Raw genomic sequence first — 21126 nt, 5'->3', positions numbered from 1 at the left:
CCGCCCGGCCTTGCCGTCACTGGTCCCGCAGGCAGCCTTAGACCTGGCCTTGGGGACAGTTGGTGCCTTCTTCTCTCTCCCCCCCCCCACGCCCACCCCAGGGCGTCGATCTGGATAAGTAGGTAGGTGCCACCGTGGTGCAGTGACCCCCCCCCGCCGCCTTCCTCCTGGCCCCCAAGGGTACCCAGGTCCCCTTGGGGTCCTCCTGACACCCCCATGTCCCCTGAGGGTCTTCATGTCCCCTCAGGGTGCTCCTGTCACCCCCCACATGTCCCCCGAGGGTCCCCACGCTCCCTTAGGAACCCCCCCAGTCCCCCTGTGTCCCCCCTGTCCCCGCGGGGGGGGGGGGGAAGTGTCGGGGGGGGGGACCCCAGGGGGAAGCCAGGGACCCCTACGGCCACCTCAGGGACCCCCCGGGACCCCCCCGAGACCCCCCACAGTGGGGTCCGGGGGGGCCTTTTCTTACCACGAGTGTTTTTTAAAGCCACCCCGAGGAGGGGGTGGAGGGGTGGGGGTGTCCCTGTTTTTAACCCCAATTTCGTAGCGGCTCGTCCCTCCCGGGGAGGTGGGGGGGGACACAGGGGGGGAGGGGGGACACAGAGAGGGGGACACACAGACGGGGGGGGGGGACACGCGGGGGGCTGTTGCTGTTGGTGCAGGCACCGACCCCAAAGAAACCCCCTGGGAAACGGCCCACGTGTGGTGTCAGTCTGTGCCCCCCCGCGCCGCCCCACGGCCACGGGGACACACGGCCACGGGGACACAGGGCCACGGGGACACACGGCACCCATGGGCCCACAGCACCCACAAATCCATCGACCCATGGTCCCACAGCACCCACGGACCCGCAGCACCCACAGGTCCCACAGCACCCATGGTCTGCACGGTCCCATGGCACCCACAGCACCCACAGACCCACAAACCCACAGTCCCACAGCACCCACAGCACCGTGGTCCACGGCCCCCACAGTCCCACGGTCCCCTGGCACCCACAGCACCCACGTCACCCACAGACCCGCCGCGCCGTGGCCACGATGGCCCCATGGCAGGAGGCCGTACGGGTGCCGTGGGGCCATACGGGGGGTGCGTTGTGCTGGGGGGGCCGTATGGCGTGTCACGGGACGTATGGCGTGTCATGGTATGTATGGCGTGTCATGGTATGTATGGCGTGTCACGGGACGTATGGCATGTCACAGGGATGTATGGCGTGTCATGGTATGTATGGCGTGTCATGGTATGTATGGCGTGTCACGGGACGTATGGCATGTCACAGGGATGTATGGCGTGTCATGGTATGTATGGCGTGTCATGGTATGTATGGCGTGTCACAGGGACATATGGTGTGTCACGGGGATGTACGGCGTGTCACAGGTGTAATAAAACATATATGGTATTTGTTATTCAAATCTCAAGAGGAAAAAGAAGTTGCAGTCAGGATGTTGTGGCCGAACAGTTTTGTAATTCTCTTATGTAAATAAGAAATAAGATATATGTGTATAGTTTCTATTGTTAAAATCAGTTGTTAGAAGGGAGCTAAATGGCCCCATCTTCAAGCCACTACACAAACCCCTGTGCTGAGTCATCCCCTTCTGTGAGGGAAACCTGAGAAAAGCCCCGAAAACCGGAGAAAAGCCGCGAAACTTGTTTACACCTTTGCAGCCCCCTCAGGTACGCCCGTCCTGAATATGGATGAAGCTGCACTATAAAGGGACTCAGTGCTGTCCTGGGAGGTGTGTGCTGGTAGAGCAGAGACTCCCGGCACACCCAGCGCTGACGTCACACCCCCGCGCTGACGTCACACCCCCACGGCCCGGGTGAGGGGGGTCGATCCCTCTGCGCACGCGCCCTCGCCGGTGCCGCTTCCCCTCCGCACGCTTTAGCCCCGCCCCCCGCGCCGCGATTGGCTGCGGCGCGGCGTCGCCGTGGTGACGGTGCCGTCGGCGTCGCGGCGTCGGTGCCGTCAAGCGCGGCGGTGCCGGGTCATGGCGCTGGCCGGGCGGGCGGTGAGCGGGGCGGAGGAGGCGGGGGCGCTGCGGGCGGCCGCCGGGATGTACGAGCAGCTCCGGAGCGAGTGGAGCCGCCAGAGCCCCGACCTCAGCAAGTGCGGGGAGCTCCTGGGGCGCCTCAAGGTGCGGGGGGGGGCCGGGGCAGGGGCTGAGGGGGGGCTCTGGGGTTGGAAATGGGGCGCGGGGGGTCATTGGGGGGGGGGGTACCTGGGAATGGGGGCAGACAGGGGGGACACCAAGGGGGGGGGGCCCTCTCTGTCATTGGGAATGGGGGGGGCTCTGGGGCTGAGGAAGGGGGGTCTAGGAATGACGGGGAGGGGCTGCGAAATGGGGGGGCCCTGAAACTGGGCATGGGGGGGGCTGGGAAATGGGGGGTGTCCATGAAATTGGGGGGGGTTGGGCTGAGCCCTCACAAGTTTTTAATTACCCAGAAGCTTTAATTAACCCGCGGGGGGGGTGTGAGTCAGCAGATGCCCCCCCCCCCCCCAGCACCCCGCTTCCTGCAGCCGCCCGTGAACATCAATTAACCCGCCCTGTGCGTCTCGGGGGGGGGGGGGGGGGCGGGAGGCTCTGCCCCCCCGGTCAGCTCTGACTGTGTGTGTGTGTCCCCCTGTGTCCCCCTCTGTCGTTGTCCCCGGGCCCCCCCCCACCGGTGTCCCCCTTTTTCATCCCCCCTCCCCTCTGTACCCCTCTGTCCCTGTCTGTTCCCCCCCCCCCCGGTGTCCCCTCTGTGTCCCCCTCTGTCTGTCCCCCCCCCTTGGTGTCTCCCCCTGTCCCTGCATTCCCCCCCTGTGTCCCCCACACCTCGCTCTCCCCCCTGTGTCCCCCTGTTGTCATGTGTGTCCCCACCCTCGGTGTCCCCCCTCTGTTGTCCCCCCCCTCGGTGCCCCCCCCATCCCCCTATGTCTGTTCCCCACTCCCCCCCCTGTCCCCCACCCATGCCCCCCCCTTCCCCCCCCAGCTCGCTTTACTGGAGCTCAACTTCCTCCCCACCACCGGCACCAAGCTCACCAAGCAGCAGCTCCTCCTGGCCCGTGAGTGCCCCAATTCAGGGGGGTGGGGGGACTCCCCACCCCACCCCCCCCTTGATTTTTACCCCCCCCTTTTCCCTTTTCCCCCTTTTTTTTTAATTATTTGCCCCCCCAGGGGACATCCTGGAGATCGGCGCCCAGTGGAGCATCCTGCAGAAGGACATCCCCTCCTTCGAGCGCTACATGGCCCAGCTCAAGTGCTACTACTATGACTACAAGTAAGCCACAAAACTCCGGGTGACCCCAAAACCGCCCTTTTTCCCCCCAAACCCACCTGGTGACCCCAAAACCCCCCTTTTTCCCCCCAAACCCACCTTTTTTTAATTCCCCCCCCCTCAGGGAGGAACTGCCGGAATCAGCCTACAAGCACCAACTCCTGGGCTTGAACCTGCTCTTCTTGCTGTCGCAGAACCGCGTCGCCGAGTTCCACACCGAGCTGGAGCGGCTGCCGGCTAAAGAAATCCTGAGCAACGTCTACATCAAGCACCCCGTTTCCCTCGAGCAGGTCCCCCTTATTTTGAGGCAATTTCCTGCTTTTTTTTAATATATATATTTCAATTTTTGTAACGCTCCCTCTCTCCGCAGTATTTAATGGAGGGCAGATACAACAAAGTTTTCCTGGCCAAAGGCAACATCCCGGCGGAAAGTTACACTTTTTTCATGGATATCCTCCTCGACACCACCCGGTGAGCCCCCCCCGCACCCCCTCGACCTCCCCAAACCTCGCTGCACCCCCGTTTTTAACCCTTATCCCCCCCCAAACCCCCCCCAGTGACGAAATCGCCAGCTGCATCGAGAAAGCCTACGAAAAACTCCTCTTCAGCGAAGCCACCCGCATGCTCTTCTTCACCACCGCCGAAAAAATGACCGATTACGCCAAAAAGGTGCTTGGGGGGGGCTGATTTTTCGCCGGGGGGGGGTCCCCAAAACTACAGGACACCCCAGAATCCCTTTTTTTTTTTTAATTTTTGCAGCGTGGATGGGTGTTGGGCCCCAACAACTACTACAGTTTTAGTAGCCGCCAACAAAAGCCCGAAGACGCCACCATCCCCTCGACCGAACTGGCCAAGCAGGTCATCGAATACGCGCGGCAGCTGGAAATGATCGTTTAGGGCCCCCCCGTACCCCCTCGTATCCCCCTTTTTTTTCCCTCCTTTGGCCCACCCCCACTCTTCATAAATGAGTGGGGATGGCGGATGCCTTGTTCTCACCACCTGCAGTTTGCTGTTGGGGGGGTGTTAAATATTTAAAAGGTGGTTTGGGGGGGGTTGTGGGGAGCCCCCCCACCCCCCCTTGCACCCCTTTTTTGGGTAGAATTGGGGAAGGGGTGTGGATTTGTGTGGCTCCCCGCCCCCCCTTCCTCTCCAGCTTCAATAAAGCGATGGCGGCTTCTAGCAGCGAGTGGTGCCCTTGGCGGGGGGGGCCCAAAAAAAATAAAAAGGGGGGGCTGAGGGGGTGTAGGGCTGGGTTTTGGGGGGGGGACTCACGGGTCTCTTCCTCGGCAGGGGGGACAGGAGCACCTCACTGGGGGCGACCAGGGTCCCGGCCAGGGTCAGGGTGGCCACGGGGGGCTTGGCCAGGTGGTTGGCAGAGGGGGGACAGCCTGGGGGGGGGGAAAGGGGGGGTTATTGGGGGGCCCCTGACCCCCCCAAACCTCCACCAGTCCCCAGAAACCCCCCCAGCCCCCCCAAACCTCCCCCCCCAGCTGCAATGTGGTTTTACCCCCCATTTCAATGGGGAAGAGGGATCCCTTCCCCCCCTATTTTTGGGGTCCCCCCCTATTTTTTGGGGTCCCACCACCCCAAACTCACCAAATGCTGATGTTCCTGGGCAGCAGGGAGGGGTCCTGGTGGCGGCAATGGCAGCGGCGGGGGCAGGAGCCCCCCACCTCAAAGGGGGGGCCAATGGGGGGGCCCTGCCAGGGTTTTGGGGCGCTCCGAGCCCCCCCTTTGGGGGACCCCCCCGACTAGGTGGGATCCATGGCACCTTGGGTGGCCACAGGGTGCTGGGTGGTGGCCACAGAGCGCTGGGTGGCATCTGTGGGACCCCACATGGGATCCGTGGGGCATTGAGTGGCCACGGGGCCCTAGGTGGTGGCCACGGCGCTGGGCATAACCTGTGGGATGATGGATGCCCACCACAGGGTTCTGGCCACCGACTGTTGGGTGTTGGCCACCAGATGTGGGATGCTGGGTGGTGGCCACAGGGCGCTGGACATCGGCCACAGCTTGCTGGGTGTTGGCCACGGGTCGCTGCATGGTGGCCACAGGGTGTTGGACATCAGCTGTGGGGTGCTGGGTGGTGGCCACGGGGTGCTGGACATCAGAAACACCCCCCCTCCCCCCACCCCCCCCAAAACTTCTCTTAAAGGGCCAGACGCATCCCTATGGGCTGTACCCTGTGCCCCCCCCCGCAGTATTTTGGGGGGACCCAGGCATTGGGGCGCCCCAAGTGGGTGGGGGGGGTGGGGGTGGGGCTGTGCCTCAGTTTCCCCCCGCCCCGCCCCAGTCCCTCCCCCATTACGTGGTGGGCAGGTGGTGGCACTGGGGGGACTGGGGATACTGGGGGGAGATACTGAGTGAGATATGGAGTGCCCCCTCAGTCAGTTTGCAGATGACACCCAGTTGGGTGGGAGTGTTGATCTCTCGAGGGTAGGGAGGCTCTGCAGAGAGACCTGGCCAGGCTGGAGCGATGGGCTGAGCCCAACGGGAGGAGTTTCACTAAGGCCAAAGGCCGGGTGCTGCCCTTGGGCCACAACAACCCCCAGCAGGGCTACAGGCTGGGGGAGGAGTGGCTGGAGAGCTGCCAGTCAGAGAGGGACCTGGGGGGTGATTGATGGATAACGAGCCAGCGCTGTGCCCAGGTGGCCAAGAAGGCCAATGGCATCATCCTGGCTTGTATCAGCCCTAGCGTGGCCAGCAGGGACAGGGAAGGGATCTCACCCCTGTGCTCGGCCGCCCCTCGATGAGTGGGTTCAGTTTTGGGGCTCCTCACCCCAAAAAGGCCATTGAGGTGCTGGAATGTGGCCAGAGAAGAACGAAACTAGTGAAGGATCCAGAGAACAAGTCTTAGGAGGAGCAGCTGAGGGAACTGGGGGGGTTTAGTCTGGAGAAGAGGAGGCTGAGGGGAGACCTCCTGGCCCTCTGCAACTCCCTGAAAGGAGGGTGCAGAGAGGGGGGAGGAGTCTCTTGAGCCAAGGAACCAGCGCCAGGCCAAGAGGGAATGGCCTCAAGCTGCGCCAGGGCAGGGTCAGACTGGCTCTTAGGAAGGATTTCTTTGCAGAAGGGGCTGTTGGGCGTTGGAATGGGCTGCCCAGGGCAGGGGGGGAGTCCCCATCCCTGGAGGGGTTGAAGAGTCGGGTTGAGCCAGCGCTGAGGGATCTGGGGGAGTTGGGAACTGTCGGTGTGAGGTCAGTGGTTGGACTGGATGATCTTCAAGGTCTTTCCAACCTGGACGATTCTGTGATTCTGTGACTCAGTGAAGGCTAAGTTGTCATAACTCTAGAAATGGTAACTAGGTGAGACGTCACGAGAGGAAGAGGAGGCATCTTCAGTCTTCACCCTGAAGACCCCCGCCCAAGATCACCAGGAGCCGCTGCGCAGGCGCAACAGAGAGAGACTTGGGGTGGGGTTTGTGTTCGGCACACACTTGGGAAGAACTCACGGGGTGGATCTGGCACAGCCCCCCTGTGAGCCATGGTCCTGCCCAGAGCCGTCCCTGGCTGCTGAGCGCTCGGGAATGGTGGGAGAGGGCTCAGCAGCAGGGATCCCCGTCCAGCAGGTTCTGCTCCCCCCCCAGCAGCACGGCCAGGGCAGAGTCACCCCACGGCCCCGGGGCACCCCAGCCCTCTGGCTCTGCAGGGCAGCACCGCCAGAGCAGGGCCCTGCGGGGAGCACGGGTGGGCCCCAGGAATGGCCGGCCAGCCCAGCCCCTGCCCGCTCGCCTGGGGAAAGGCTCTCTGGAGAGCAGGGGTGGCTCTGGAGAAGAGCGAGGGAGCGTTTCTGTGCCTGCAGGGAGGAACCCGTGACTAAGAGAAATCCTAGAATCCTATCCTGGAATGGTTTGGGTTGGAAGGGACTTTCCCGTGTCTGAAGTCAGCTCTTCAGAAGCCTCTCTGGACAGACAGACTGCCCATGGGTCTCACAGTGTCGGGGAAGGCAGCTGGTCTGCGACAACCTGATTGAAGAGGAGTTTGACCTCGACAACATTCCGGTGTACCCTTGAGAAAGGGAAGCTTTGCTTCAGTAAAATAACTTTCAGAGATGCAGACTACGCAGCAGCATGAAGTAAGCAGGGGGAAAACTGATAAAGGTTATCCAACGAGAATGTTGGGAACAACTTTTTGACCAATTCTATTGTGACACGCTGCCCCTGAAATATATAAAAATGCCTGCTTTCAGTAATAAAAAACCTAGTCGCTTATTCACCCGTGTGTGTGTGTCGCTTTGTCCGTCTGTACAGCGACATCTGGTGATCCCGACGCGCGACGACGACGTGCAACGAGGCCGAGACGGCGACTTGGCAAGGACGTGATTGGGGATTCGCGACTTCGCCGAAGTGGGCTGCAGGACGGCGTGAGCGGAGACGGAGCCCGGCGGAGCTGAGAGCAGTGGGACCCTGCGTGGTCCGGACCTGAACTTGGACACCTGATAAGGTGAGCCACCGGGAACGGGACTGTAGCCATGGGACAGCATTTAACGAAAGGAGAGGAAACACCACTGTCCCCATGGAAAGCATTGCTTCAACGGAAGGGTGGTGAGACTAGTGAATACGGGCTCAGGCGAATGCTCGTTTGGAGCAAAACGCACGGATTTGAAGCAACAGCTGCCACGGCGTTTAGCGTATCAGCGTGGCAGGCAGCAGGGCAAAACTTATGGGATACAATTTCTTGTATTCTTGCCATTGGCAAGAGATAATGCTAACGAGGACTGCCAAAAAATGATTGAAGCCATGCCTGGAGACCCCTCTGTGCCTGATACGGTCGCTGCCTGCTCTGAAGTTGGCACTGTGGAGCATCAAGTGGCTGCACTACTACGGCCATGAAGGCTAAATCCGCTCCCAGGTGCTTTGGATGTGGACCGGGGGCACGTGTTAAAGCAGATTGCCCTGCCAGACAAGAAAATCCAAGAAACTCTAAAAATAAATAAGTAACTCCCACCTCCACATTGGGGGGCGCAGGGGGGGAGCGCCTGTCTGGCATTTGTACTGAGACTGTTGTTGGATAATTTATTTTAAGGTTGGGCAGGTCCTCCACCACCTCGTGGATGTGAAGTTTTTGTGAGTAAGATTCCTCGGGATCTGTATGAAGATGAATTAGTTCCTGTTTTCGAGAGAGCTGGGAAGATCTATGAGTTCAGGCTGATGATGAGATTCAGCGGTGAGAATCGAGGCTGTGCTTTTGTGATGTACACTGCTGAAGAGGAAGCCCAGCTAGCCATCGAGATTCTTAATAATTACGAAATTCGTCCAGGGAGATTTATTGGTGTCTGCGTCAGCTCGAACAACTGCAGACTATTTATTGGAGGGATTCCAAAAGAAAAGAAGAAAGAAGAAATACTGCGTGAAATGAAAAAAGTTACAGAAGGAGTGGTAGATGTCACTGTTTGTCCAGATGCCACGGACAAAACTAAAACTCGTGGCTTTGCTTTTGTGCAATACGAATCTCACAGAGCAGCTGCAGTGGCTAGAAGAAGCCTAATCCCAGGTAAACCTATTTGGAAATCAATTGAGTTTTGGGGGAGTGTCTCTCTCCATTGTGTGGGGGCGTGGGGTGGTGGATCATCACGATTTTCCTTTCTTGAAGGGATTTTGAGAGTTCCAAAACTGCAGTAATGCCTTTCAGGTAAACTTTTTTGGTTCATGAATCAGGGTTTTTGGGTTTGGGGTTTTTTTGTTGGGTTTTGTTTGGGTTTTTTTTTAAAGAAGCTGAAATTGAAGCAGTTCCGGGAATGAAAGAGCGCACATCTCTTTTTATAAACACAAGTTACTGTAATTTACACCAGGATATCTGTTTGCTGGGGCGCACATCCAGTTTTCATTAGCACGCACTAGTCCCTGCACATGAACTCTCTTAAAGCTGAGCTTAACAAATACCACGCTTGGAATGTGTCCCTTATTTCCTTTGAGTGTCATGAATGATGTTATTGATGTTTCGTATTTTAAAAACGTTTGAAAGTAGGTCTTTCATCTGTTACTAGAAAATAATTTTAAGAGTTTAACAAGTAGAAGATGACTTTCCTTTGCACCTCATTTTATACATTTTGAGGGTGGGAAAGTAAAAGGGATAAAATAGACAAAGAGGAGGGAATAGGTAAAGGTACAGTTAAAAAGGGGAATTCTAGAAGAGAAATTAAGTAGGGAAGAAATGAAACAACATGGTTGGAGAAGCAAAGTCGTTAAAATGGATAATACAGCCTTGGTGTTGCTGAAGTGAATGACAAACCTCCCTGTATTCATTAAGGCTGAGATGTAGGCAAGTCTTGCATTAACTGCTGATGGAGGGTTAGGAAGGAGCGTTCCGTAAGACTGATACAGGCCTTGGAAAGTAACGGGAGAAATACGGCCGGATCATGGAATGTAAAATAAACTGGCTGTGTGATATGGAAATGTTGGCTTGGAACGAGTCACAAGGTGGGATTTTTTTTCAGTTTGTGGGTTTGGTGTCTGCTGCAACATAGAGTAAGGCTTGCGCTAGTGCCTAGATATTTAGATGACTTTTTCCAGTTGTTGACCTCGCTTTTTAAAGTGGTAATATTATTAAAAAGTAAGTAAAACAATATGTTGCTTATGGTTGCTTTATATGTGCATGTCTATGCATGTCACAAAATCACAACGTCTGTGTTTCGACAGCTTATGGTGAACCCAAAGGGTAGAGATTTTGAATCTTTGAATTTTTTCGGAGTCTTATTTTCTTTAATAATGTCAAGTAGCAATATTTTGCATATTTTGCTTAAGCAGATGCAGGCAACAAACCCCAGTTTCGTGTGCCATGCATCATGTTTGCTTTTTATAGAGGTAGTTGCCAAGAATGATTTTGTTTTCCATGGCGTATTCCTTATTGATGTAACGCTCCTTTGCTGGAGGAGCACTCCAGCTCTGGGGTCATACCATTCGGGTAGACTGGGCACAGCCTGAGGAGGAAGCTGGTGAAAAAAGAAGGCAGAGAGTTAAAGAATTACGTGTAAGAAATTTGCTGAGATCTACTACAGAGGACACAATTAAAGCTGAATTCGACAAGTTCAAGCCAGGAGCAGTTAAACGTGTAAAGAAGCTGAGAGACTGTGCTTTTGTTCATTTTTTCCACCGTGAAGATGCAGTTGCTGCGATGTCTGCAATGAATGGAAAGTGCATTGATGGAGCTAGTATTGAGGTAGCGCTGGCAAAGCGAGGTAAGAAAGGAAGAGCTTGGAAGCAGCGTTTTAATGCTCAGCTGAGTCCTGGTTCTGAAAATCTCTTAGGGTTTCCTGACAAAGGAGCTGGTCATCAAAAATCCTTAGGGGAACCAGCAAGTCCTTCAGTTCGTCTTAATGGTCAGCGCAGTCCAGGCCCCTCTGAAGTTGAAGGGTGCACATACCCTTTTTTCCCAGGCACAAAGCTTACTCTAACTAGCAGGTATTCTTTAAAACCCGGTCACTTCAGTTCTGCAGTGATGCATCTGGATTATGTCTGCAATAAAAGTAACTGGACACCACCAGAATACTCCTTGTACTCAAGCACAACTCAGGATGGGAAAATACTCCTGGTGTTCAAGGTGGTTATTGCCAGTATTGCAGATGGTTATTTCATGCCAGACAAACTCTGCGCGACAGTAGAAGGTGCAAAGGAATTGGCAGCACAGTTCACACTTCTACATCGACGTAAGTATAAATGCTTTCGATTAGTTCTGAAGAACTGAAGCTAGAAAAGCTACTTTACAATTGTTCTGTGTGTATATATTTCGGCACGTGTGTGAGAGCTTTGTATAAAGTGTAAGTTAGTCGACAGAAGAATTGTTTCTTGTATAGTCAGCTGAGTCTGAACCATCAGGTGAGAGCACTGAAGAACACTGTGGAAGCATCTCTACAGTGCAGTGCTGGGGTGATTTTTGCTTACGTTTCTCTGCCATAATGGTTCATAAGGAAGAACTAGATGACATGTTAATTGACTTAGGTATACGGTCATCTGCGTGTTGATGATGGTGCTGAAAATTTATTTGAAAGGCTGTCTGTGTTCTTGATAATGAGGGATGGGGGATCCCTGGTGCCCCCAGATCACGGGTGCTGGGGGGTCCCTGGTGCCCCATGTCATGAGTGCCCAGAATCCCTGGGTGCTCAGGGTCCCTGTGTGTCCCAGGTCCCCACCAAGGTGGGTGCCGCTCACCCCCTCCCCACCCTTCTCCCTCGCAGGAAGCTCCGGTGACGCGGTGCGACCCCAAGCCGCCAAGCGCCAGCCCTGTCCCCAAGGATGGGCTCCAGGGGACAGACTGGGACTCCCCCACTCTACCTGGCACACTCCTCCCGGCACAGAGCCAGGAACACTCAGATCACTGCTGAGCCACCGTGGCAACCCTGGCACACCCCCTGGCAGAGAAGAGCTCCCCAAAGACCTTCCTCTTCCTCACCTTCAGCCACCCTGACCAGCAAGACCCGGCTCCACGCCGGTAGAGAAGAACGGAGCCAGGGATGCACCAGGATGTGCTGTGCCAGATGCTATCGGCACCGGTTTTTGCAGCGATCCCCCAATAAATGGTTTGCCGACAGCCAAGCGTTTCATCTGACTCTTTGCCGGGGTGAGTTTGGCACTGCCAAGACTCGAGGGGCGCCCAGCTTCCCTCCCGGTGCTGGCACGGCATTCAGCAAAGGCCCGGCGCTCTCCATCGCCGCGGCGCAGAGGACCCCTTGCCTCAATAACAGCACCGCAAACGCCACAAAAACTTGTTTTTTTCCCCAAACAGGAGCGGGGAGGCTGAATTCGGCACAGCCGGAACCTACGGTTCCCCGGTGGCCCGTTGCCCGGCGCCTACCGGGAGCCGCAGAGGCTCTCCCACTGCTCAGCGTCGCTGATGTCAGCGCTGTAGCGGGAGCTCCAATCCCGCTCAAAAACCGCCTGCAGCTGCTCCCGGATGGTGCCGGCCGCAGGGACGGTGGCGGTGCCAGCACTGCTGGGGCTCAGCGTCTGGTTCACCACCAGCGCCGATCCCGCCGTCCGCGTGAAGTAGTCGCCGGACCAGTTGGATGTCCCTGCAAGGAGATGTGGGGTCAGGGGGACACACACACACCCCCCAAAACCCGCCCCCAACAGCAGCCGGCGGCGATTCGCACGCGGGGACGTCGCGCTCACCGATATACGCCGCCTTCTCCGTCACCATGTACTTGTTGTGGTTCACCCGGGCGGAGGGGATCTGGGCTTGTGCCGCGCTGGCCGGCACCATGAACAGCAGGATAGCAAGGGGCATCCGGGGAGCCCCAGGGACAGTCAAGAAGCTTCTGGGGTCATTTGGGGACACTCGGGGACACCCAGGGAGCTCCGGGGATGGTCAGGGACACCCAGAGAACACCAGGGACCTTTAGGTACCCCAGGGATGTCTGAGGATGGTCAGGGACACCCAGAGAGCCCCAGAGACACTTGGGGACGGGCAGGGAGTCCTGGGGGTGGCCGAGGATGGCCAGGGACAACCAGGGGACCCTGGGAATAGCCATGGAGGCCTAGAGGTGGCCGAGGATGGCCAGCGACAGCCGGGGAGCTCTGGGAACACCCAGCGCCAGTCAGACACCCCCGGGGGCTCCCGGGGAGGGCTGGGACCCCCGAGGAAAGACAGGGACATGCGCGGGAACCCCAGAGAAGCCCGGGGACAGCTGGGGACACCCGTGGAGCCCCCGTGACCCCCTCCCCACCCCGCCCGCCAGTCCCCTCCCAGGCCCAGCTTCAGCTGGTGCCGCCGCGGCCGCTCCCGCAGCACCGCCTCGGTACCGACGGTGCCGCTGGCGGCCCGGCCCGGCGCAGCGCGGCCCGGAGGGCGCCCAAGGCCGAGCGAGTCCCGCAGGCCGCCGCCATCTTCCCGCACCGCGCGCCCCAGGGCGCAGGCGCGGCCGCCGCAGCCAATCCCCTCGCTGTGCTTCCAGCCAATGAGCGGCGGCGGCACGGGAGAAACGGGGCGGGAGCAAGACGCGAGGGGCGGGGACTGAGGGCCGGCCACCAATGGCGGCGCGAGTGCTGGCCAATGGCGGCGGCGGGGAGGCGGGGCCGTCGGCGGGTCAGCCAATGAGAGGAGGAGGCGGAAGCGGAGGCGGGCTGTAAGGGTGCAGCACGTGCGCGGCCGGCGCTGAAGCCGCTTCACCCCCCGCCCCGGAGCGGGGTCCCGGTTCAACACCCCCCACCCCCCCGCGGGTCCCGCTTCAACCCTCTCTCCGCCCCCCGGGGGGCAGTGTAACCCCTTTCCCCAGCCCAGTGGGGCACAGGGGCCCTGGTTCACACCCCCCACCCCCCCAAGCTTTACAGCCCCCCCCCAGAAGGCAGCACAGAAGAGGGGGTGCTGCACCCACAGGCGTTTATTTGACAACTAAACCTTGTTACAACCAGCAACACTGACCAGGGGGAAAATACCGGGTGTGTAGGAGGAAACCGGGGGAAAAAAAACGGGTGTGTAGAAAGAAAATAGGGGGACACAAAGAAAACGGGGGGCAGCAGCGGGGTGGAGGGCACGGGGGGGCCCCCTCAAGCCTTCACCAGTTTGCTGAGGGAGCAGAGGTTGAAGATCTTGAGCTTCTTCTCTAAATCCATGCGGACGATCCCATCCTCCCCATCGATGCTGAGCAGGATCCCGGTGGCTTCACGGTCCTCCCCTAGGATCACCTTGACCTGAGGTGGGGGGCAAATGGGGGGAGAGTGGGCCTTGAGGGGGCTGGTGGGGGGTCCCAAGGGTGCTGGGAGGGTCCCAGAGGGGTTGTGGGGAGGTCCCAGGGGGGCTGGGGTAGCACCTGAGGGGATCTAGAAGGTCCCCAAAGGAGCATGCGGTGGTGGGGGGAGTGTTGGGGGGCCCAGGATAAAGGAGGGGGCTGGGGGGGGGCCCTACCTTGTTCCTTCTGGTGGGGGTGACGGGCTCCAGGTGCTCGCTGGAGATGCTCACCACCTTCTCGCTGTCGTACAGGTAGATGGAGCACATCCCGCCCTACAAAAACAAAAAAAGGGGGAGGGGGAAATCAGCACGACCATGTGTGTTACCCCCTCCCTGCCCCAAAACCACCTCCTGGGGCGGGGGGGTCTCACCATGACGCTGCGGATGATGCCGGTCTGTCCCACCGCCTGACTGTCACGGTAGGTGTCACGGACCTTCACCTGGATGTCGGTGGTCACCCAGTCGCTGGAGCTCTGCTCGATCCCTGAGCCGGGGGTGTGGGGGTTGTACCCCCCTGGGGAGGGGGCCCCAGGGGTCCTGCGGCTGGTGCTGGCCTGGGGAGAGAGAGAAGGCGGTGTTGGGGGGTGTTGGGGGGCTACAAGGGGGGGTTTGGGGGTCATAGCGGGGCTATGAGAGGGTTTGGGGGGTTGTAGGGAGTTTAGGGGGCTGTAGGCGGCTACAAGGTGGGTTTGGGGGGTTGTAGGGAGTTCAGAGGGGTGTAGGGGGGCTACAAGGGGAGTCTGAGGGTTGTAGGAGGGCTACGAGGGGAGTTTGGGAGTTGTAGCGTGGCTATGAGAAGGGTTGGGGGGTTGTAGGGAGTTTAGGGGGGAGTAGGGGGCTACAAGGTGTCTTTGGGGAGTTGTAGGGATTTTAGGGGGGCTACAAGGGGAGTTTGAGGGGGATGCTTGGAGGGGGGCCTGTGGATGCAGGACAGGGATGGGGGATGCTCAGGGGGGCCCTGTGGATGCAGGACAGGGATGGGGGATGCTCAAGGGGGGGCCCTGTGGATGCAGGACAGGGATGGGGGATGCTCGGGGGGGCCCTGTGGATGCGCCGCTGGGGATGCCGGATGCTTGGGGGTCCCTACGGGTGGACGCATGAGTGTGGTGGGTGCCAGGTCCCATCTCCCGCACCCTCACCCAGAGCATCCCGATCCTGACGCCCTCCAAGGAGCTGCCAGCGGCCCCCGGCCCGGTGAGCGCAGCAGGAGAGGATGAGGAGGGGGACGCCGGCGCGCGAGGGGGATTTACCAGCGTCCGTGACCTCCCCGTGCTCATCGCTGACCCCATGGGTGCCGCAGAGCTGGTCCCTGAGCTCAGCGTGCCCAAAGCAGAGCCGGCCGTCACCAGCGGGCAGCCGTGGGTGGAGCTGGACTGTCAGTACCAACTGATGCACGCAGTCACACGGGTGAATAAGCGGCTAGTTTTTTTATTACTAAACGCATGCATTTTTATATATCTCAGGGGCCAGAGCATCACAATATAATTGGTAAAAAAGTTGCTTCCAACGTTCTCATTGGATAACCTGTATCAGTTTTCTCCCTGGTTACTTCGTGCTGTGCAAGTCTGCAGCTCCCTGAAGTTACTTGCTTGAAGCAAAGCTTCCCTTTCTCAAGGGTACACTGGAATGTTGTCAAGGTCAAACTCCTCTTCAGTCAGGTTCTCGGCAGACCTGCTGCCTTCCCCAACAATTCCCCCTTTTTGTGTTTGTGTAAAAATATTGCATGAGCAGTTTTTTGCAGGGCCCTTTGCAAGAAAGTGCCAAAGCAAGGCAACATCAGTACCACAACCACAACTGTCGAGATAATTAGTCCCAAAGTCCTGACCACAGATATTAACCATCCGGACAGTCCCCAGCTTTTGGACGTTTTGGTAACCAATCTAGATTATCATCCACCTGTAAATGTTTCACTCCTTCTTTTAGCTGCTGTGTGCTTTTATGGATCGACTCAGAACGATCCGATAAATTCATACAACACATTCCTTCAGAATCTTCGCCCCCACGTCCTTGTGCTAAAAGCAAGGAATCTACGGCAGCTCAGTTCTGCAAAGCCGCGTGTCTGACGTATCTGCACCAGTTAGTGACCCAGTGAGGGCCAGTGGTGCAGCCCTGTCCTGTTCCTCAGCCAACACCCCAGCCAGTCCATTTCTTTAGTGCAGCCGCAGCAGCGACTCCTGGTGCAAAAAGGGAGGATGCGATAATTTGACCAGGATTCCACAATGTTACTCTGCCATCACAGTTCTCAGCACATCGATGCATATTCCTTTCCTGTCGCAATTCTTTGTGTCTCTCTGTAATACCAGGTGTTAGCACAGTAAGACGACCAAGGCTACGGGGGCCACCATTAAGTTTTGAGGGCCGTCCTCCCCACGCTCTGTCCCCACGTATCAAGAATATGCAGGGGGTAGAGCAACGGGAACACCAACTGACTGAGAGACCTTCGGAGGGGTAGAGGCACACCAGGCTGTTGCACTGCGATAGATTGGCTTTACCTGCTTTTCCTGAGCCATCTGTAAAAACAGTGAGGCCTTTCACGTTTCTGACCAAATGGTACTTCCCGAGCAAATTTCAGCAGGGCTGTGCTGGCAGGTGATATGAGATCTGTCCCTGAAAACCTGCCATGGCTGCCTGCAGCTCGTGATGATTTGCCAGGCACCATTCGAAATACCAACTGTGCACAGGTAAAACAACCGTAGCCGGATCACGCCCCGTGAGTTCTAAACATCGCTTTCTGGCTTTTATGATTATGTCAGCAATAAGCTCAGACAGTGCGGGAGCAGTTTTTCGCGGCCGGAAGGACAGAAACATCCACTCTAGACTATGCAATGGGTCATCCCATTCAGGGTTCCGTTGTACTGGAGCCCCGAATGGGACAGTTTTGTCAGTTAGTACAGAGAATTGTACTACCTGAGACAGATCTATTCGAGAGACAAATCTCCCGTGTGTAGATTGTTCCTCCATATGAATGACACTCAAGGCTTCCTTGTTTAGTATTCTGGGTTCTGCTGGATCATTAGAATGTTTTAGTAGCTCCAATAACGGCTGTAATTGAGAACTGGTAAGTCCAGGACAGGGCCTTATCCAATTTAAGGATCCCATCAGTTTCTGTACATCATGGAGAGTTTTGATTTCAAGGTCGAGTTTCACAGGTTGGGGCATAACCTGCTTGCTTGTCACTGTCATTCCCAGATATCTCCACGGTTCTACCTTTTTTGCACCTTTTCAGGGGCAATAACCAATCCGTGTTGTTGCAAGGACTCTGGCTAAGTGCTCCGTGCTGTTCAACTGCTCCTTGCTGTTGCTGCTAACAGGATGTCATCCATATAATGGCAGCAATAGCCAGGAGGGAACTTTTCTCTCACAGGTGACAAAGCCTGGGCTACAAACCATTGACAAATTGTTGGCGAATTTTTCATGCCTTGTGGCAAACCTTCCCAATGGTACCTTTTCGAAGGCTCTGCATGATTTCGAGAAGGCACAGAGAATGCAAATTTTTCTTTATCTTGGGATGCCAATGGGACAGTAAAGAAGCAGTCCCTTAAATCCATCACAATGATTTCCCAAGCCATAGGAATCATGGCAGGTGAGGGTAGGCCCGGTCGCAGGGCCCCCACTGTGGCCATAACAGCATTTATTTGGCGTAGGGGATCCCTCCTCATCCTCTCCTGCTGCGCTCACCAGGCCGGGGGCCACTGGCAGCTCCTTGGAGGGCGTCAGGATCGGGATGCTCTGGGTGAGGGTGCGGGAGATGGGACCTGGCACCCACCACACTCATGCGTCCACCCGTAGGGACCCCCAAGCATCCGGCATCCCCAGTGGCGCATCTGTGGGGCCCCCCCGAGCATCCCCCATCCCTGTCCTGCATCCACAGGTCCCCATTTTCCTGAATCGCCATTTTCCTGATTTCTTTCTAATTACAGACACTGGAGTACTCCATGGGCTGGGAGAAGGCTCACTATGTCCAGCAGCTAGCTGTTCATCACCAACTCCTGCAGGGCCTTTAATTCCTCAATTGGCAGGGGCCACTGATCCACCCCCACGGGGTTATTTCTTAACCAGGTCAACGCAAGGGTGGGTTGTTTTACACCCTGCAGCACAGTGGCCCCTGTCAGAAATCCGTAGTAACCTTCGCTCCCCGGTGTGACAAACGGTCCCTCCCCGTAGGTTCAGGGGGGCTGTCGTCACACGGGGCTTGGCCCTCAGGCTCGGGGACCAGAACAGGCGCAGCTGCTGCCCCTGCTTGTGTTGACCCTCCCCGTCCTACCACTCCCATTCCCGTACTTACAACTGGCCAGGTGGGTGGCCACGAGCACTGAGATACAAGTTACCTCGGCTCCTGTGTCCAGAAGTCCCGTCAGTTTTACTGCTGTCGGCGAGTGCCCTCTGCTGGATAGGACACAGCCCGTCCGCGCTCTCCGGGATGAGACAGTCTGTGACCAGACCTGCGGGGTCCCGTGCAGCCAAATCCTCCGTCATGTCGCTCCCGACGTTCGGTTTGGGGTCACAGCTCAAAAATGGTACGAGCTGAGCAACTCGAGTTCCTGGGGAATGGTTACGGGCGGGCAGGGAGTAGAAATCCCAGCACAAACGTGCCCAGTATAATCATCGGTAATTCCCACGTGCACAATTAGTCCACTCGAGGTGCTGCCAGAGCTCCCAGTCAATCAAGCACTCAGCCCTCGCCCTGTAGGTCCTTCAGCATCCAGCGGTACTTTAACGATGTCTGTCGGTGAAATGGTGGCTGTGTCGGCAGTGCAGACACCCAGTCCTGCTGCCCCGACAGCTCCGGCCGGGAGCCGCTCACAGAGAGGTGCCGAGCCCCTGACGTGCAGGAGGGATTTTTTACCGTCGCGTGCCCCCTCGCGCTCGCCTTCCCGTTCCCCTGGAGAGGCTGTCCGCTGGCAGGAAATCTGCACCAACATTGTTTGGCAAAGCGCCCTATTTTTCCCCAGCGGCTGCAGGTTACTCCTGCGGAATTGCTGGCAGAGTTTCTTGGATTTTCTTGTCTGGCAGGGCAATCTGCTTTAACACGTGCCCCCGGTCCACATCCAAAGCACTTGGGAGCGGATTTAGCCTTCATGGCCGTAGTAGTGCAGCCACTTGATGCTCCACAGTGCCAACTTCAGAGCAGGCAGCGACCGTATCAGGCACAGAGGGGTCTCCAGGCATGGCTTCAATCATTTTTTGGCAGTCCTCGTTAGCATTATCTCTTGCCAATGGCAAGAATACAAGACATTGTATCCCATAAGTTTTGCCCTGCTGCCTGCCACGCTGATACACTAAACGCCGTGGCAGCTGTTGCTTCAAATCCGTGCGTTTTGCTCCAAACGAGCATTCGCCTGAGCCCGTATTCACTAGTCTCACCACCCTTCCGTTGAAGCAATGCTTTCCATGGGGACAGTGGTGTTTCCTCTCCTTTCGTTAAATGCTGTCCCATGGCTACAGTCCCGTTCCCGGTGGCTCACCTTATCAGGTGTCCAAGTTCAGGTCCGGACCACGCAGGTTCCCACTGCTCTCAGCTCCGCCGGGCTCCGTCTCCGCTCACGCCGTCCTGCAGCCCACTTCGGCGAAGTCGCGAATCCCCAATCACGTCCTTGCCAAGTCGCCGTCTCGGCCTCGTTGCACGTCGTCGTCGCGCGTCGGGGCCACCACATGTCGCTGTACAGACGGACAAAGCGACACACACACACACGGGTGAATAAGCGACTAGTTTTTTTATTACTGAAAGCAGGCATTTTTATATATTTCAGGGGCAGCGTGTCACAATAGAATTGGTCAAAAAGTTGTTCCCAACATTCTCGTTGGATAACCTTTATCAGTTTTCCCCCTGCTTACTTCATGCTGCTGCGTAGTCTGCATCTCTGAAAGTTATTTTACTGAAGCAAAGCTTCCCTTTCTCAAGAAGCGTTACCCGCCGAAAAACCCCGAGCGGCGGGGCGGAAAGGTGGAAAAGGGCTGTTTTCTCCCTGTTTTTGGGGAACTTGAGGCTGCTTTAAGGCGGGATTAGCCGAAGCTCACCTTCCAGTCCCAAACGTTGACCGCCATGTCGTGGGGGTACCCCACCGACACCAGGTACCTGGCGGTGGGGGAGAAGGCGACGCAGGCGACGCCGTGCTGGTGACCCTGCAGCGCCGACACCTGCGCCCCCTCCTCCACCTCCCACACGCGGACGGCCGGGCGGTGCCCGTTCTGCGGGGAAAAACGGTGGCGTGAGTGAAAACAGGGTGGAAAACCCCCCCCAGAAAAGCCGGGGAGGAGTAACCTTGACTTGACAGGCAAAATAGGGGTGTTGGGTGTCTACAAATCGGTGGCACCCACCTCGCCGGTGACAATGAGCTTCCCGTCGGGTGAGAAGGCCAACAGGCTCAGGGTTTTCCTGGGAAATAGCAGGTTTTCTTTAAAAACTGGGCTGATCCGGAGGGAAAACTGAGGTTTTATTGGGAGGGGAAATACAAGCGTTGCTCCTGAAAGCCGGTGTATGGCACAGCCTGCGTTTGGGGGGTACTGGAGGTGCTCAGGAGGTGTTGGGGAGTACCTGGAGGTATTTGAGGGGTCCCTGGAGGTGTTTGGGGGGTAACTGAGGGTGTTCAGGGGGGTTTTGGGGGGTATCTGGAGGTGCTTGGGGTTCCTGGAGGTGTTTGGGAGGTACCTGAGGGTGTTCAGGGGGTATTTGGAGGGTACCTGGAGGTGTTTGGGGGGTACCTGGAGGTGCTCAGGTGTTGGGGAGTACCTGGAGGTATTTGAGGGGTCCCTGGAGGTGTTTGGGGAGTAACTGAGGGTGTTCAGGGGGGTTTTGGGGGTTATCTGGAGGTGCTTGGGGTTCCTGGAGGTGTTTGGGAGGTACCTGAGGGTGTTCAGGGGGTATTTGGGGGCTACCTGGAGGTGTTTGGGGGTACCTGAGAGTGTTTAGGGGGTGTTTGGGTGGTATCTGGAATCTGTTTGGGGTTCCTGGAGGTGTTTGGGGGGTATTTGGGGGGTGCCTGGAGGTGTTTGGGGGTACTTGGAGGTGTTTGGGGGGTAACTGAGGGTGTTCAGGGGGGTTTTGGGGGGTATCTGGAGGTGCTTGGGGTTCCTGGAGGTGTTTGGGAGGTACCTGAGGGTGTTCAGGGGGTATTTGGAGGGTACCTGGAGGTGCTCAGGTGTTGGGGAGTACCTGGAGGTATTTGAGGGGTCCCTGGAGGTGTTTGGGGAGTAACTGAGGGTGTTCAGGGGGGTT

At 57.4% G+C, this 21126-nt stretch overlaps 3 protein-coding genes across 7 annotated transcripts; 1 reads left to right on the top strand and 2 right to left on the bottom strand.

The window, feature by feature from the left end:
• The first annotated feature begins 1942 nt into the window (after positions 1-1942).
• Positions 1943-4431, top strand: LOC141938714 (26S proteasome non-ATPase regulatory subunit 8). The gene is made up of 7 exons (XM_074857661.1): positions 1943-2129; positions 2968-3040; positions 3153-3255; positions 3377-3542; positions 3623-3723; positions 3810-3921; positions 4012-4431. Exons 1-7 carry the CDS (start codon positions 1983-1985, stop codon positions 4147-4149), a joined length of 840 nt encoding a protein of 279 aa, XP_074713762.1. The 5' UTR covers positions 1943-1982; the 3' UTR covers positions 4150-4431.
• Positions 4432-9927: 5496 nt separating this feature from the next.
• On the bottom strand, positions 9928-12733 carry LOC141938715 (5'-3' exonuclease PLD3-like). The gene is made up of 3 exons (XM_074857662.1): positions 12356-12733; positions 12039-12255; positions 9928-10179 (listed from the first exon to the last, which is right to left on the bottom strand). The coding sequence occupies exons 1-3, from the start codon at positions 12468-12470 to the stop codon at positions 10092-10094; spliced, it is 420 nt and encodes a 139-aa protein (XP_074713763.1). The 5' UTR covers positions 12471-12733; the 3' UTR covers positions 9928-10091.
• An 812-nt stretch (positions 12734-13545) lies between these two features.
• On the bottom strand, positions 13546-20390 carry LOC141938713 (transcription elongation factor SPT5-like). 5 transcript variants are annotated; one of them, XM_074857656.1, is made up of 7 exons: positions 20229-20390; positions 19376-20099; positions 18239-19119; positions 15050-15278; positions 14282-14464; positions 14088-14183; positions 13546-13873 (listed from the first exon to the last, which is right to left on the bottom strand). In XM_074857656.1, the coding sequence occupies exons 4-7, from the start codon at positions 15197-15199 to the stop codon at positions 13730-13732; spliced, it is 573 nt and encodes a 190-aa protein (XP_074713757.1). In that variant the 5' UTR covers positions 15200-15278; positions 18239-19119; positions 19376-20099; positions 20229-20390; the 3' UTR covers positions 13546-13729. The 5 variants fall into 5 exon arrangements, with proteins under 5 accessions (XP_074713757.1, XP_074713758.1, XP_074713756.1 ...); XM_074857657.1 differs by having other exon boundaries at positions 18239-19081; positions 20229-20389; XM_074857655.1 differs by having other exon boundaries at positions 18239-20099; positions 20229-20389.
• Between the last annotated feature and the right edge of the window lie 736 nt (positions 20391-21126).

The sequence above is a fragment of the Strix uralensis genome, unplaced genomic scaffold (assembly GCF_047716275.1).
Source record: "Strix uralensis isolate ZFMK-TIS-50842 unplaced genomic scaffold, bStrUra1 scaffold_250, whole genome shotgun sequence".
Classification (NCBI taxonomy): Eukaryota; Metazoa; Chordata; class Aves; order Strigiformes; family Strigidae; genus Strix; species Strix uralensis.
Note: the sequence above shows the minus strand (reverse complement) of the source record. Positions and strands in the feature narration are given on the sequence as shown.

Excerpts from the sequence above, each read along its gene's own strand:
- LOC141938714 (XM_074857661.1), top strand. The coding sequence starts at position 1,983 with ATGGCGCTGGCCGGGCGGGCGGTGAGCGGGGCGGAGGAGGCGGGGGCG. Across the intron at positions 3,724-3,809 it reads ATCCTCCTCGACACCACCCG|TGACGAAATCGCCAGCTGCA; the intron begins GTGAGCCCCCCC and ends AACCCCCCCCAG. Across the intron at positions 3,922-4,011 it reads TGACCGATTACGCCAAAAAG|CGTGGATGGGTGTTGGGCCC; the intron begins GTGCTTGGGGGG and ends TAATTTTTGCAG.
- LOC141938715 (XM_074857662.1), bottom strand. The coding sequence starts at position 12,470 with ATGCCCCTTGCTATCCTGCTGTTCATGGTGCCGGCCAGCGCGGCACAA. Across the intron at positions 12,256-12,355 it reads GGAGAAGGCGGCGTATATCG|GGACATCCAACTGGTCCGGC; the intron begins GTGAGCGCGACG and ends ATCTCCTTGCAG. Across the intron at positions 10,180-12,038 it reads GAGAGCCTCTGCGGCTCCCG|CTTCCTCCTCAGGCTGTGCC; the intron begins GTAGGCGCCGGG and ends TTTTTTCACCAG.
- LOC141938713 (XM_074857656.1), bottom strand. The coding sequence starts at position 15,199 with ATGGGGTCAGCGATGAGCACGGGGAGGTCACGGACGCTGGTAAATCCC. Across the intron at positions 14,184-14,281 it reads GCATCATCCGCAGCGTCATG|GGCGGGATGTGCTCCATCTA; the intron begins GTGAGACCCCCC and ends TTGTTTTTGTAG. Across the intron at positions 13,874-14,087 it reads CCCCCACCAGAAGGAACAAG|GTCAAGGTGATCCTAGGGGA; the intron begins GTAGGGCCCCCC and ends CCCCCACCTCAG.